This window comes from Fistularia commersonii, chromosome 14, assembly GCF_037954325.1.
Source record: "Fistularia commersonii isolate RoL2024-O1a breed Wild chromosome 14, RoL_Fcom_v1.0, whole genome shotgun sequence".
Lineage (NCBI taxonomy): Eukaryota > Metazoa > Chordata > Actinopteri > Syngnathiformes > Fistulariidae > Fistularia > Fistularia commersonii.
This window is the reverse complement of record NC_141297.1, coordinates 16,165,001-16,182,863: the sequence shown is the minus strand read 5'-3', so window position 1 is coordinate 16,182,863 and position 17,863 is coordinate 16,165,001. Positions and strand designations below refer to the sequence as shown.

General features: G+C 43.6%; 1 protein-coding gene across 1 annotated transcript in view; it reads left to right on the top strand.

Annotated features, from left to right (window-relative positions):
* plagl2 (pleiomorphic adenoma gene-like 2) overlaps window positions 1-13,940 on the top strand; it is a 36,752-nt gene extending 22,812 nt beyond the window's left edge. The window contains exons 2-4 of the mRNA XM_086159000.1: window positions 7,131-7,241; window positions 7,455-7,924; window positions 12,243-13,940. Of these exons, the coding sequence (XP_086015126.1) occupies window positions 7,593-7,924; window positions 12,243-13,725 (1,815 nt within the window). The 5' untranslated portion in view covers window positions 7,131-7,241; window positions 7,455-7,592 and the 3' untranslated portion in view covers window positions 13,726-13,940. The remainder of the gene's footprint in view (window positions 1-7,130; window positions 7,242-7,454; window positions 7,925-12,242) is intronic.
* The last annotated feature ends 3,923 nt before the right edge of the window (window positions 13,941-17,863 follow it).

Below are 17,863 nucleotides of genomic sequence, written 5' to 3'. Positions count from 1 at the left end.
ATGCTCCTCCTCCGTTCAACTGTCCACCATTTCCACCATCAAGTCAGTCTGATTCTCAAATCCAATCAGCACAGGGACACGTCTTAGTTTGATTGGTTCATTTGAAAGTTAAAGCTTCCTTGCTGGGTAATATTGAATCTGAGATGCAGTGAATACAATTTTAACCTTAGCAGAGGCTAACGGCAATATAAACAAACTTCAGCTCCAGTGATGAATGAAATAAGAACTTTAGCATGAACTTTAGAAGAGACAAACCACATTTATTATTTTCTGTTTGGTCAAAATGTAAGTGTAAGTGTTTCACAGGAAACAATGAGTGGCGTGACACCATCTATTGGCACCTTCCGATTGGCTGTTTAACAAAACTGGCCTCTCTGACCTGAGATGGCTGTTGCTGAGTTTCAGACATGTTTTCTCACAAACTCCAACTCCCATGTTTTCCTTCCATGTGACAGAGGTTGAGATGGCTGACCATGTTGCTGCTGAAGGAACTGTCGAGGATGAGACTCCATCCGATGCTTCAGAAAGAAACAACTGCTTTTATTTCAAAGGTCCATTTAGCTGTGTTTATTTTCAGGCTCTGTTGCCAAACCTCCTTATATACATTTTGGTATTCACATATAATAACAATAATAATTTGTCCTTTATCAATCCCCGTGGCAAAATTTGTTCTCTGCATTTAACCCATCATGCATGAACCATGAGCAGGAGGCTGCCGTCCACCAGGGCAGCAGTTCGGTGTTCAGTGTCTTGCTGAGGAGCCGGGAATCGAAGCAGAAATGTTCAATTCCAAAGACGATTGCTCTACATCCTGCAGCACGCCGCCCCAATCCACATGTAAAAGTCACTTGGACATAAAATATGGGTCTCTTAATTCACAAGCTCAGCATTAGACAATGGAACAAATTGAATCAGGAATCTCCAGATCAGGATATGAAGGCCTGCGGAAGCAGAGATGATAAATTGATTGTCTGAGATGTTTTAAGGAGGGGCAATGGAATGTGCCAAAGGTCTGATTGTGGGCTAACATGGCAGGAAGAAGCAGGCATAAATAAAAATGCAGATTCATATAAACTTGAACTAACAATGAATCCACCCTTTTTTAGACCATTCATAGTTCTGGTTGGACTTGCCCTACATTCTGAAATGGGTTTGAAAAGTTGTGGTTAAAAGTGTGGAACAGTGATTCTTCTACGAAAAAATATCTGTGACCCTCAACCTTGGTTGCAATGGTCATCTGGGTTCACTGCTAGAGCTGCACCAAAGTTGCACTGTGTGGATAAATAACAGCACATATATAAGTCTAATTATGATCGCCACTCGTGTTTAAACCGCCTCTGTGGTTGCTTCTCTTATTTTCCATTTCAGCTGGTATGTTTGTGTAGCATGTTCAACCCCCCCTCCCCCTCCACACAGTGCACCCCCCCACCTCTTCCTCACAAGAGCGGCTGTTGTCACCGAGGCTCCGGACGGTGAACTCACTTTCTATATTTACGATGTGTGCAGTTGAGTCAAGTTGCCTCAAAGATCGGCTCTCTATAGCCCCATCCGGCATGCTTCAGCCTGGCCCGACTCGGCCCGCCTGAGCACATGGCAGTCGGCACAACAAAGCGCTCGCTTGCCCCCCCCCCCCTATCTCCCACCCCCACATGTTGCTGCTGCAGGCACTGAAGGGGTTAACAGCAGTCACTCAGCATGCGGGAGCCGTGGCGGGCGGGCAGGCAGTGCAGAGGCTGACCTCTGACCCTGCAGGAAAAGGAATGTGGAAGCTCTTTCATCCAGGACAGAAACCAAAGACACCCGGCGGTTGGAAAGTGGCGGTTCAATCCTGCTCGGCGTCTCTGATTAGGGAGGCAAGTGGAGGCTCCATGTGATCGTACGGTGGGCTGTTTGTGGCGGAGGCCATTTTGGAGCGTAGTTTGATTCAACTTCCTGATGTTTGACTGCAGCTTGTGCCCAGAAACACTATTTACATACTGTGTATAATGCCGTAACAAACATATTTGTGGCTGTTGTCCCCTCATATATCATGATGAAGATATGTGTTTTTATTTGTTTTAATGTGAGTCTGGATTGATGGTTGTGTGGATCTCGATCCTTTATGTAATGTGGTCGGAGTTCGGGTCAGCAGGGTCATTAAGGTCATCGGGGTCACTGGGGGTGTTATTTATTGTCAGGCGAGTAAACAAATGGAAGCTTGTCATCTTAATACGATACGGATGTGGCTGTATCCTCTCAGATTTCTGATTTGCATATTTAGCCATTTTTCCACTATATTGAGGCCTGACTAATTCCATGACCCCCCTCCCCATCCCCCCGCCCTCCTATTTGCCATCTCTCCGCTTTGCTGGCGTGCATCTGGAGCTGGTTGTGAACATCACACTCGATCGTGGCTGCAGCCTGATGGAGATGGATTTACTGTGCAAACAGAGCGAGGACGCGGCCCATGTGGAGGGAGAACATGTGGCGGGAACCTCGGGCCCACTTTCACTAGCTGATTGATATGTAATGAGGACCATGCAGATGTGTGAAGGGGAGAGGCTGTAAGAAGTCACTTAACTGGCAAATACAAAGTTTTATTAAACCTGCACATGATTGATGAAAGTGCAAGCACATTGAGAGGAGGATATATGTGTCCCACTTTGTTGTGCCGCATCAACAGAAAAAGTTGAGATGGCTCAGTCCCTTACTTTGTCGTTTTCAACTTTCAAGGTGAGCTTTTCATCATCCAGACTGAAAGCTTGATGTGATGCCCCAGCCACTTTTCCACTGCGATCCGGGCACAGTATAGTCCGTTGTCTGTCATGTGCTTTATTTTTCAAAATCCATCTTAGACCTCTTGCTGCCCTGCTCAACCTGTTCCACGCAGCCTTTTGTTAAAAATAGACGTGGGGCTTGTTTTGCGGGATGTGGTTCCAGGAATGGGGCTCTGTCATAGCATGAGAGTGCAGCATCCATGTGGGACTGCGGGGAAAATGAACCGAAACAGACGTTGGAATCTTCACCTGAATGAGCAGCAGTCAGCTTCTGCATGAAAAATGGATTATGGACAAACTGTCTTACTCCCTAAATGCCAGTTTTGCTTCAAAGATGATGACAGAAATAATTTACAATCAAAGAGTCTGACATCTCAATATCCCCCAAACAGGAGCAGAAGAGGAAGGAGTTCAGAGAGCAGTTGTGGATATTGGGAGTAATTGGGTATTTGGTTGAACCTCACGTTTGGTCACAATTATAACGCAGGAAGCAATGATAACACACACCAGATATTGTGCAGTGTGACTGAACACTATAAGGATGGTTTTATTCCTTTTTTTAAATAAGTAACTTTCAGTGTCTTTGATGAGTTAAAGAATAATTGACTTTGACTGGAAGATTCAGGGAAAAAAGCTCCAGCAGCGCAAAATTTAACAAATAATCATGATATGATATCTTTAAAAAAACCTATTCTTTCATCGCCCATACCGTGTATCACACACAGACGGTGGATGTGGCAGGGTTTAACCTGGTCTGGTCACCTATTAATCAATGGTCCTCTAAAACTTGGCATGACTTGAAAGTGTTGATTTTCTTCCCAAGAGCAACGCTAACAATACACTCAGAAGTGAGTTCAACTGACTGGATCACCAACAGAAGACGTCCTTACTCATTTATTACAGTTTCTGGAGGAAAGAAAAATCCAGCAGGATCAGGCTTTTTATATATACATATACATATATATGTTTTTATAACATCCTTCCTGAGTCCACACACCCAGACAAGGATTTATCCAATATGAGAGGAACCTGATTACCCTTCCTATGTAACTGACAACAACCTGAGCAGGTGCAACTTCACACATCTTAAATGCTACAGATGATACAATACACAAATAACAAGAAGAACCCCAGTATTCATCAATGTGTCCTGGGATGCGAAGGCCCATTTCTGTCTGTGTTCCTTTGGGAGTGCATCAGGAATGTGACTCACTGAAATTCACCTAACCAATCAGCTCCCCTCTACAAGAAGCACAGAGAAGTCAGGGGAGATGTTGTGCCGCTGGTTTGTGCATGGTGAACGGATCAGAGCTCACAGTGGAGGTTCATCCAGTTAGCTATCTACATCCTATTTGAAGGCCATAAAATGATGAAACAAAGCGATAATTAGGGATGAATTAGTGTTATCACCATTTTTAGGGGTAATACGGCACTCTGCGTTGACTAGAATTGATTTAAAGCACCTTTTCATTCAGTACTTTTGCTGCTAGTAATATTTTTTGTTTTTGTCAAGTTTTGTTGAAGGTCTTACAAATGATCCGAGCATTCTTTTCTTATGGATTGCAAATTGGCTTCACACTGTTTTTTCATCTTGTAACACACAATGAAGCAAATTCAAATTCAGAGCAAGTTGGAATAATGTTAAAAAAAACTCAGAATACAGAATTAGGGTAGGCATTAAAAGGGAGATAGATGGATATCAAGACTTGACTATTGAAAGATAATTTAACCTTCTACGTCCGTAAATGTGTGAGTGTGAATACGCTTAGTTAGCTGCAAAGCCCCCCCCCCCCCCCCCCCCCCACACACACACACACACACACACACACACACACACATCACCTAAAACTTTGTGTGATTGTCCAAACATGTTCTGACACGTGTCAAACTGAGCTGGTGGTATTTACTTTAGTTTGTTTGGTTTCCTTGCAAGTTGCTTTTGGCTGATTCATTTCTTTTTCAAGAAAGAAATTACATGTCTGTGTGTTTTTGTCGGCATATACAGTATATGAAATGCAGATTATTTATCTATACGGTATATATGTATATGTGCACTTACACTTACAGCCTTAATCTGATACATTTCTTTTTGTAAATTTGGTTGGTACTTAAATCTTATTATTGTATAATTTTCCCTCAAGTTATTATTTAATGCTGTTGTTTTTATCCACTGTTCTCTATTGAAAAGTGTCCTTTTAAGAGAGGTGCTTATAGAAACATTATTATTCTTAATAATAATCATCATCATCATCATCACAATATGAACCCAGTTAATATAATTTTTTTCCTCCCCAAATTATGAATTTGATTTCTAAATATTTTCTTACTTAAGAAAATGACAGTGGCTTCAACCAAGTTGGTGCATCCTAAAAAGTTGTGGAAAGCCACAGCTGCAGTGATCAAGCAAATATCAAGCGAATGCAGAAAATATCAAAAGTTTGTCACAGCACAAACTTTATTCTAAAAAATAAAAGGGACGTGCCGCTGAATGTTTCACACTTCTCAATTGGTGATTGGTATGTTTATGTGTGCGTGTGTGTGTTCGCATACATCCTTTGGATTTAAAATCTATCTGGTGTATTTCTGTAACTTGACCGTGCGGATTCTCTTCATTGTGCTATAAATGCATGCATTCCCATTTGCACAGCTTTGTGAGCACGCCGGTCTGTGTGCGTTGGGCAGGTGGGGGTGGGGCTGGGGTTGTACATGATGTTGCATTCGGTGTGACCAGAAGCCCGTGTGTTGTGTGTGCTGTTGTGTGCGCAGGAGAGCGGCAGGGCGACACGGCATGGTTCGGGCCAGGAATGTGCGATGTGGGTAGGCCGCACAATAGAGCCAGGCTCCCTGAGGGTGGCCAATGGGATGGGTGTCACCCCCCTGCACCCTCCCTGCTGGGTGATGACCATCGCACAATGCTACAGCTGTCAGCTCCTCTTAACCACCACTGTAAACACACACACATTATGAGAACAATCACACACACATGCACACGGGCACGAGTGTGCAAAAGTAGTGACGCGCAATCACATATAGATATTTCAACTACAACCTATGTATATGTGTGCGCGCGTGCACGCACATGTGTTTAAACATGTAAATACCGTAAACATCTGCAAAAACACTCAGAGCAGATTCCAGCATATTCATTGTCTCAACTCATTGACCTCTTGCACAAAAAGGACGCCTTTTTCGGGTCGTGATTCAACATGTCAATGCAGGCACGCGCACACTCATGTATGTGTTTGTGTGTGTTTGCGTGTACTTGTGTGCATTTTGACATATATACCTATATGTATTTAAAGTACATGTATGTGCTCATGTTTCACGTGACTGCGGTACTCTGGACATTGCAATCAGTGTTGCATCCACTCAACCTTGGACTGTGTCGGTGTGTTCACTGTCAGGGGTCGCAGGGGTCACTGAGGGTAAATAAGGGAATGCATAAATGGATGGGGGACGAGGGGGTGGGTCAGCAGTCTTTCCTCAACATGAGTAAATAGGGTTTTTCACTGTGTTTGGTTAGAGGGCTTTTCAAAGCTGCTGGTTCTTTTCTGACTTAGAAGTTTTAGCTGCTTTTACGCTGTTTGTCTGAGCCGATGGCATAAACACAAAAACACAAACAGGACAGGGTTTTTGGTGTGTGTGTGTGTGTGTGTGTGTGTGTGTGTGTGTGTTTGTACATGTATTTGCATGGGTATGCTCACGCGTATCCAAGGGATTTCAGATACCTCATCCAGTTTCATAACAAGTACATACATGTGTTCACATACATACCTTGCTGACATGAGACATGATGAGGCTGGGGCATTAACTAACACACAAATAGCAAAAGTGTATGCGTAGGTGTGTGTTTGTGTGTGTGTGTGTGTGTGTGTGTGTGTGTGTGGCCCCTGCCTATGATTCGCATTGCACTTCCTGGTCATTTCCTGTCAGGGTGACGGTCAGACTTGTCATCCAGCTCCCCCTAGTGATTGACAAGGATCCTGTTCTTAAAGAACAAATGACTTTGAATGATCAGAGTCTTTACATGTTCTTTTAGACACAAGCTTGAAGGGAAGGTTTGTAATCAAGTAGGCGGTTGTCGCTGAATATACTGTACTGGTAAGCTGTCAAGGCTTCTATTGACAAATGTGAAAATGATACAGTTTGTCAGTAATTATCCATTCCAGACAATAATTTCAAACACAACTGGTTATTATGTTGTGAGAAAGAGACTTCAATAATTTACTGCGATAATGCAAGAACTTTCGTTGAAAAGCATATCTTAAAAAGCAGGGCATTGTTGCTGCCATTGTCTAGGCCTCCAGCCCATCAAGATATCCCCCATGCAGATCATGAAGTGAGTCTAATGTGCTGTCTCGTTTCTTCATGCAGGACAGTGAAGATGCAGAGCAGTGTTTCACACTCGCCGCCAACCGTTGCCGTTGGCACTGGGTGATGAGGAGCGCCATGAGAACGGACTAAAGCAACACATTTACGAAAAAGGTAACAGCATTTTCAGAAATACTGGACTCCATTTTGGTCCCTCTTGTGTCATCCATGTGCTCAGCCTTGAGCACATGGGTGACCTTAAGGAAATACTCTGTGCCTCAGTATTTTTACAATGAGCCAAGAACCTCCACGCAGTAAAAAGTACCTTTCAAGGTCAAGGAAATGAAATGCTAAAATATAGAAATTCAAACCTGCGTGTCTCCGCAGGTTTTTACTCACCTCAATGTTACCACCTTCCTGCGAACCGCCATCTTTGTAGACAAGCCCTTGCCACTTCCCGCATTGAGCCTGCAGGGCCAGGGAACCCCCAGTGGATTTTCATGGCAGCGGCACTCTAGGGCTGCCATGGCAGCTGCTGCCGCTGATGCCTCACACCGTATTACCGCACTGACGCCGGAGGAAGAGGGACGACGCACCGCCGTCAAGCTGTTCGGGAGCGCCGCCCCGCTGCCACGGACAGAGAGAGAGAGAGAGAGGGGGAGAGAGAGAGAGAGGGAAGCAGAGGGAGCAGAAGAGGTCGGAAGAGTCAGGGGGAACGAGTGTTTGGCGTGCGGCACCCTGTTTGCCTCGCCGGACAAGCTCCGCCTCCACGCCTTGAGTCACACAGGAGAGAAGCCCTTCCACTGCTCACAGCCACACTGTCCAAAGGCCTTCAGCTCCAAGTACAAGCTCTTCAGGTGCTCCATCCATTAAAATATATGTGCAAACGCATGCTCACATTCACACACACGCAAACACACACACACACACACACACACACACACACACACACACACACACACACACACACACACACACATACACACACATAGTGTGTCACTTCCATATCACTTCTTCTAGCACAGTGATGATAATGGGACCACATCCTGACTACTTTTTTAATAACTGAAAACAAATCAAGATGGTGCTTAGAAAATGAATAAAAAAGGTTGTCAACTTTTTTGCAATGATGTAAGTGAAAGGTGCTGAAACATATGCAGCACCATGAGTCAGCAATTGCCTCTATTTTATCTGGTGAGCTCAGCTGTAACAGATGCTTCGCGGAAACACTCCAGGGTTTAAACCTGCTCTGGAGCCTCTGCTTTATTTTTTAAAAGTTTTGTTATTATACCCCATGATCATCATCCTTAATGTTTGGGAGTTTTAATGATTGTATTTGTTCTATTACACAGCTACTTTACTATCATCCCAGGCAACACTTCATACAATGCTTTGAATATAATAATATTCACTTCCCATTACCTCTGCAAGTATTGAATGGATGTATGGAAATATGACGTTCTTGTAGTGCGGGGTTATCAAACTCAACTTACTTGGGCGCCACTGGAGGTAGAGTCTGGTTGAGGCCGGGTCGCATCGAGTATTGCACAAAAAAGGGTTTTAAGCATTTCAAAGAAAATACAGTTACGTCTGTGCACTCAGGGACAGATGAATGGATGAATGGAAATGTTTAGCTTTCTCGCGCAGTTGACCGTAAATGTTACTGGAAATGTCAGAAATGCGCTCTACAATTGTGCTGGCTGAAAGGCTAAACTGCTAAACTTGCTCAACTGACGCTTCTTTTCCAGACAGACTATACTTGCAGCCTGAAACATGCACTGTTTGATGAAATTGCCATTTTTGAATGGCTTTCCTGCCTTAGCAATCAACTCACTAACCACGTAGCTGCCTTCAACTGCTGCATCATTCTCTTTGCTTGCTTTCTTAAAAAAATTAGTTGCCTCAGTAGACATGTTTTGAGACTTGCAACCCAGTCCTCTCGCTCATCTCCCTGATATTTTGCATACTCCTCAGCAAGTCCAGTTGAGTAATGACATCTGATGTTAAACTCTTTGTGCACTGCAACTTTATCCATGCCTATCCACATGCTCAACAAAAAAATAAACCGTCTCCTCATGGCAGGTTTTGAAAAAGACATGACTGGGGCTGGGTGACAGGATATATTTCCTCTTCAATCGGTGACAGTCCCGAAACACATTACAAGTGACCAACGATGGTAATTCTCGTTGTCACGAGCCTGAGCTCTGGTACCCCACAAGTGTTAAAAAATTAAAACACTCAGGGCCATGACTCACGAAGGTGCATGTGGCAAAAAAACTTACGGGTCGCAATAACACCAAGCTTTGATTTCAGTTCGGGGGCCACAAAACATCATTACCAGGACCGCAATTGGCCCCCGGGCCACGAGTCTGAGACACCTGTTGTAGTGTGCCCCCCTCAATGGCGATCTAGACACAGGCATCAACAGCTTAAATCTAATCAAGTGAAAATCTTTTCTTTGTATTAAATGCATGTTGAGGCTGATAATGGCTTCCTTTAGGGCGTTTCCTTAGATGAAAAGTGAGAGTGGATGCCGTTAGTAGCCGGTCTGTTGCTTGGCAAGGGGTTTCCCTTTTGAACAAGAGACTGAGGAAGTGTGAATGTGATGGGAGGAAGAGCGTGATAGAAGTCTGGCAGGAGAACCTCCTCCTGTGTGCCTGGTGTGTCAGTGGGCTCCAGGTGCTCTGATTCTGATCCAGACCAGAGAAGTTGCATTATTGTGGAACTCAACTGTGACTCACTCACACACACATGCACACACTGCTGTGACTCACAAGTTTTGGATCATAAACGACCTTGACTCATGTATGTTCAGATACGCATTAACATGAGGGCAATGCAACACACAAGGCTCAGGCTATTGCACAATACCGTGCTAACACACCCTGCAAACATGTACACGTCACACACTCTAACCCGCACTGTACATGCTCACACATACTGCGCATACTAACATGTTGCAAACCCTAACTCACTGCACACGTTAACACACCTTGCGCACACTAACACATAGCACACTCCAAAACACACTCCAAACACTAACACACACTGCACACCATCACACTCTGCACACACTAAGACAGTGCACACACTGACACATTGCATATCCTAACACATTACACACCCTAGCACACACTGCACAGGCTAACACATTGTGCATGGGAACACACACTGCACATACTCACACACTGTACAAGATAACACATTGCTCACACTAATGCACGCTGTTCACACTCAGACCAAGTACAACCTAATCCATTGATCAACCTTACACACACTACACATGCTAACATACTGCACACTCTCACACACTGCACACACTACGACACTACATGCGCATATGTGTGTTGTGTCCTGGAATTTGGAACATGTACAATGTGTACTGTACACATTCAAACAATGCACACTTAAACATGCACTGAAAATTCCAGAACACACAGCACTCACACATTGCACATGTTAACACACACTACACAAGCTAACACACTCTGTACATGCTCACAGACGCTGCATACCCTAACAATACAACGTCACCTTGCACAACTTAATACACAATACACTGTGCTAACACACACTGCTAATGCTCACACAACACATGTTAATACGTGCTGCAGACACTAACAAACACTGCACATCATGAAACACTGCACACAATAACACACTACACATGCAAACACACCTTGCATACCAAACACTACACTATATTCAGTGTTAACGCTCACACTACACAGACTGATAAATACTTTATCATTGCTAGCAAACTGTACACCAGGGGTTGGCAAACTACGACGCGCGGGCCACATCCGGCCCGTAGGTCTTTTTAATCTGACTCGTCAAAGATTGGTACAGAATTCATACTTGACGTGAACGATTGAATGATTGGATCAATGAATGTGGGAGCTTAAACAGGAGATTATTTCATTTTTGGAGCTACTTTAGAATACTTGCAAATTTTCCATAGCTGAATGACACAGATTGGCTTTGTGATTTAGCCTTTATTTTGGACATACTGACACACATGAATGAGCTGGACGTGAAGCTACAAGGGAAAAAACAGTTTGCGCATGAAATGCAAGCAAACGTCCGAGCACCTCAAAACTAAGCTGGTCTATTTTCAAAGCAAATGTCAGGCAATGTTTAGACAATGTCAGATGAGTCAGATATGTACTGTTAACAACTGCATTTTTTTTATTTTTATTTTATATGTATTGTATCTTGTGCTGACCCGGCCGTCTGTCGTATTTTAAAAGTCAATGTTGCCCCTGAGCCAAAAAGTTTGCCCACCACTGCTGTACACACTAGCACTCTGTACATGCTTACACAGTATATATGCTGGTTTACAAAGTAACGTGCTGAGCATCACACACCAACTCATTGCACAAACTAACACTCCACACACACACACACACACACACACACACACACACACACACACTGTGTGCACTACACATTAAATACACCAACACATTGACTATTACACAGACTAACACACAATACAAAAACTAACTGTACACACCCAAGTACTGCACACCATATACCACTGCACACACCCTGCATATACTAACACAATATCCATACTAACACACATCTCATAAGGTAAACACTAAACCACACTAATACAGTGAATACACGAACGCCTAGCTTGGCCTGACACAAAGCACATCGTATCACAATATTACACACAGTAACATGCTGCACACAGTTACTTACTCTGGTTGCTACAAAGCACAATGCACACACAAAGACAAGTTGTACACAATATTGTGCATTGCAAACACTATGAGTAATTGACACTCAAGAACACAGTAACATGCACCGAAACCAGTAATACACACTGCTCACTCTCTTAGAGGTAAGGCTTCAAAACAAGAATCACCCTCAAACTACTAAAATTACCCAACCTGAGGGAAATTCTTGATAATCAAGAAGAAATTACCTCATAACAAGTTAAAATAGCCTGTAGTCTTATTTAGATACTAATACAAAAAACAGGAGAGATAATAGAAATTTGCAATAAGAAATAGAGAAAAAAATGACTTTCATTGGCTTTTGAGTTTATGATACCTGTGGGATGTCCTTGTGTCTTATGCAGAAAGATAATCTTAATACATTTTAATTAAGTTTTAAATGAAACGATTCAGGCTCTTCTTTAAGGCGGTCTGTTATTGTCTGCAGGCATATGGCCACACACTCTCCACAGAAGACCCACCAGTGCTCGTTCTGTGAAAAGATGTTCCACCGCAAAGACCACCTGAAGAACCACCTGCAGACCCATGACCCCAACAAGGAGGCCTTCAAGTGCGAGGAGTGCGGGAAGCACTACAATACCAAGCTGGGATACAAGCGTCACATGGCCATGCACTCCGCCACCGCAGGGGACCTCACCTGCAAGGTGTGCATGCAGAGCTACGAGAGCACACCCATCCTCCTGGAGCACCTCAAGAGCCACTCGGGGAAGTCATCCGGTGGCACCAAGGAGAAGAAACACCCGTGTGACCACTGTGACCGCCGCTTCTACACTCGCAAGGACGTGCGGAGGCACATGGTGGTCCACACGGGCCGCAAAGACTTCCTGTGCCAGTACTGTGCCCAGCGCTTCGGCAGGAAGGACCACCTGACTCGCCACGTGAAGAAGAGCCACTCACAGGAGCTTCTGAAGATCAAGACGGAGCCCCCCGACATGCTGGGTCTGCTGGCATCTGGATCTCCTCCCTGTGCCGTGAAAGAGGAGCTCAGTCCCATGATGTGCGGTATGGGTCCCAACAAAGACCCCATGATGGGCAAACCCTTCCCCGGAGGGGCCCCCTTCCCGATGGGCATGTACAACCCCCACCACCTGCAGGCCATGTCCAATTCTGGGGTGGGTCACCCTCACCCCCCCCTCATGCCTGGCTCGCTCTCTGCAGCCATGGGCATGGGCTGCCACATAGAGTCCCCAGGATCTCTGCACCCGCACTCCCATCACCACCACCACCATCATCACCACCACCACCACCACCATTCCCCCCCGCTACCCCCACACCACCAGGCCCCCCAGCAGCAGCACCAGCCCCAGCCTGCCCCCAAATACCAGCTGGGATCTACCTCATACCTGCTGGACAAGCCCTTGAAAGTGGAGATGGAGAGCTTCCTCATGGATCTGCAGAGCGGTCTGCCGGGCCCGGTTCCCTCTTCGGAGCCTCAAGCTGCTGCCTCGCCCCCCAAGGACGGACTGGAACCCCCATCGGGCCTGGCGGACGAGCTTTGCGGGGACCCCCTCCTGTCCAAGAGCCCTGCAGTGATCGCTGAGTCTCTGTGTGCTGCTAACATGGACTTCTCTCACTTGCTGGGGTTCCTCCCCCTCAACCTCCCCACCTACAGCACCCCCATGAGCTCAGGGGGGCTGGTGATGGGCTACACCTCCTCGGCGACCTCCTCCTCTTCCTCCTCCTCCTCTTCCTCCTCATCTCTGCACGCCGCCGAGCCCCACGCTGCAGTGGTTGCCGCGGCTGCCGCCGCCGTTGCCACGGCGCCTCTTACCTCTTTGCAACCGCAACCTCAGGAGCAGCAGAGCTCCAGCGGGGGTCTAGGTCTCGGACCCCTGCATCCCCTCCCGCCAGTGTTCAGCTCCAGCCTTAGTACCACCACGTTGCCTCGTTTCCACCAGGCCTTCCAGTGAGTCCCCCAACTCAGCCCCTCACCCACGCTGCGGGTGGCGGCACCTCGCAGGGCCAAACCTAGAATTTATTAAATGAATAAATAACTTGGAAAATTCGAATTAGTAGACCCACAAATGACACTTAGATGCCTTAAATGAAAGCACGCAAAAGCTTTTTATTGAGCATTGGAAGGAAGTGAAACCCCTTTGAGCAAAAAAAAAAAAAAAAAAGAAAAGGGTGAGAAAAGAAGTTGAAGCAGCTTTTATTTGGTTTTTTCCCTTTATCCTATAGTCATAACCATGTATTAACCCTTTCATTTACTTCCCCCTCACCCCCTATTTAGTAGCATAGAGGGCAGGATCAGTAGGCCTTTAGGCGTGGTACTGCATACTTTCTAAAGTAATAATATTAAGGAAAAAATATCAAAGAGAAATTTTAGTGAATACTATCTGTCTTGTTGTGACCCAGAAAAAATATAGTTTGAAGTGGATATTTTGTTTTACTTAATTTTTTTCTTTTCCAAATGTTAAGAATTTGCTAGAAAGTGTCTCATGTCGCCGCAGTCGCTCAGTGAAGAGACCAGTGAAGGAACAGAGATGTCCAGTCCACTTCGACACACCAGTCTTTACGTGCATTTTCATTTGAAATCTGATGCACCCTGCCCATCCACCCCAAAAGATGCTGAAATAAAAGCTGGTTAAGGTGGAGCGAAAAAAACAAAAGCTTCTTTGGAAAATGTCTTTGAGTAGCACACCAATCATTGACACTTTATTACAAGCATGGATAATAAGTGATACATTGATAGTTAATTAAACTAATTGGCAACAATGACTCAGACTGAAATTTACAGATTCTCAGTTACATGATATTAAGTCACTTAATAGCACAACAAGTCATCGCTGATCATAGGCATTTTTGAATAAATTGAAATGTATTATTATGATCAACAATGATAGTCGTAATTATGGAAAAAAAATGGAAAAATAACCAATACTACATCACTCTCCCTTATTGGGTCAAAGAAAATTTAGATACCATTATACAGTTAGAAGTAATGATTTTTGGCCAATAACTAGTAAACAAAGACTTAATAATAATGATCACTAATGAACAAGGTATGACCTAGTTTTATTTGACTATTTTAGAGTTGCTATTGACTCTAATGAACATGTCGGATCAGTCTTTTATTTTTTTTAATCAAAATACAAAATTATGACAGATATCTGTAGATTGCAGTTTTTCCTCATTTTCAATAATTGTTAAAAAGGCTATAAAAAGTAAAAATGTAGCAACTATCAATTTATCCATTTATTATTGCTGGTTTGAAGAAGTGTTTCCCAGTCAGGGTTCAGAATCTGACAGTAAAATCGCAGCAGTCAACTCACCTCGGACACTCAGCTCCAAACTTTCACGGCTGCAGATGGAATCACAACAATCTGTCTTTTCTCTTGACGATATTGGGAAAAAGTTGGGAGGAAACCCGATCAAAGACCCAACCTCAGCTCCAGGGAAGGGGTAAGGGGGGGTTCACCCCGACCGGAGCCGGAGGCATAAATGAGCCCTACCTCTGAGAAAAAGTGCTTTTTTTGCTTCCAAAACGATAACACAGATGATAAGAAGTGAATTTCCCCAGTAAGCGTCACTCCCAGAGTTGATTAGGACAAAAACAGGCTCCTGTGGCAGATGAATCTGAATCTGAACGTGTGGAAGCTGGTCAAAGACGATCATGCTGGCTTTTTATTTTCCCTCAAGAGAAGCACTTTTTTTTCCTTTTTAGCAGAAGGCACTTCACCTTTAGGAATCAGTTTGAGAAAACCATTGGTTGTTTTCCTCACGACTTCGAAAGGTTCTCACGTTCTCCTCTTAATATCCATTTTATTTGTTTTTTTTTTTTTTTTTTGCGAGGAATCTCTTTCCTTCATCTGTTTTTCCTTCGAACACGTTCCCACAGTAATGACTTGCAATCACGCAGCCGTTTTCCTCGGCTGTCTGACGTCTAGAACCTCTTATATTTTAGAAAAGCAACCACATCTTTTTAGTCGGTCTTTCAAAAAAAGGTGCGTCACCAAGGTAAATAGGAACCCTGACATATGTGAATAGCATAACAAAAGAGTTACAGTGACGGATGAGGAAGAAACATATGTGTTAAAGAATGTTATTGCAGTGTACGAAATATCTCAAAAATAAATATTATATTGCTTTTATCTCCGTAAAGGTGTATTTTAGGTAGACGTATTAAAACTAAGTGATGATGTTTTTTTTTTGATGTCTGGCAGGTTTACATTTGTGTGTATCTTGCATTTCTGATCAAACAATGGATGAAGTATTAGCTTTTTTTCCCTTAAGCTTGTTTGTTTTTTTTTTTCTGTCATATCTTTTACCTTTTCATGTACTTGAGTTAGCGTAGTGGAACCAGAACTGTGGATGGGAAATATTTATAGAAGGCTGTTAGTGGTCTAATAATCAGATTAGGATTTGACCTAGCTAGATTGTGTCGTAGGAATGCTGACGTGAACGGTCGGTTAGTAGGTCGTAGAACCCCTCCGCCCCCCCATCAATCACCCCTCCCAACCGTCTTCAGCATGTCCTGGAGTTTACGACCTGTCAAACCCCGGCGGCCTGTCAAAACCTGAGCCCAAAGCTAACCCGAAGCCTCAACGTGAAATATGTCATTTCCTGTGTGTGGCGCCAGCGTATTTGTTACCTCTCTTTTGTTAAACGTTCCAAACGAGACCCACGTCCCCAGCTCCCCTCGCCATGTAACCATCAGACCCATAGCACATAAGAATGAAATAAACACATATGAGTATATACAGTATATGTGTATAGAATATATATATATGTAAATATGTGTATGTGTGTTTATATATATAAAGATATATATATATATACACACATATGTGTATGCATATATATGTATATACATATGTGTATGTATATACACACACACACACACACACACACACATATACATATACACACATATATGTATGTATATATTCATACATATATATTGCTGCTTTTAGCTATGGTTGCCGATGGACAACTTTAGCCCACTAGAACTTTTATTTTTTTTTCTGTTTCATTCGTTCTATTTCTTTTGTTTTTGTGGCAAGATTGACAGAGAGCTGAAAAAATGCACAGACACACCTGACTGACAGTGTTCGCCACCCCGCTTTCCTTGCCGCTGCTTCGTGATCAAAGGAAAAGGGTCAGAAAATGAAATTTTTGGAAAAAAAGTCAGTGGTACCCTGCCACACCCTCCTCCTCTCCCTCCTCCCAGCCCCCACCATCCAACCCCATGCTTTGACATTCAAAGTACTGGGGGACACATGACTGCCTGCCCACAAGACTCGGGGTTTTGCTTCTAGTCATATATTTGTTTTTTGTTTGTCATCATATGATATATTATTTTCTGTTTTTATAAAAGGACCTCAAAAAGAACAACACAACACATCACCTCATTTTTATTTGTTTTATTTTTTTTTTTTTCTTACCAAAACCTGGGGAGAAGAAACTACATTTTTGCACAATTGCTTGTCACGAAATGCTACAAGTTGTTGTCTCATTTGCGATACTGTAGGAGAGGACACCCCCCAACCCCCAACCCTGCCCCAGTCTTCCAACCCAACCCTCCGGCAATGAGCAGCCATAGACGCCCTAGCTGACTCCCACCCCCACTGTCACCCCCGTCCGCCCAGTCTGACTGTTGAAACACAGCTAGATTTCATAGACCAAGTTCTGATCAAATGACTTCCCTTTTATCTGTCTCTTCCCTCAGAGTCATGATTATGACTCTTGTAAAATTATTAAAATGATCAAACATGATATTGATCCTAAACAAATTAGCACCTTTTTTTGAGTATTTACGTGATGTAATGATGGGAAAAAAGGTAGGAATCAAATTTGATCTTTTATCATGAGCTTAAAAAAAGGTTGTTTTTCAGAAAAACCATCTTGGCTTAAGCTGCATTTGTAGCAATCAAATTGAACATTTTCTTTCATTATTTTTGTAACATTTTAGTTTCTAAAAGAAAAAAAGGAAGTGAATGAAAAGCTTTTGGCATGTATTAAGTTTGTCCTCCCTGGGTTTCTGTGAGCTAATCTGAATTCTAGCACTTTCAACCTTTAAAAAAAAAAAAGTATTTTTTTTTCTTT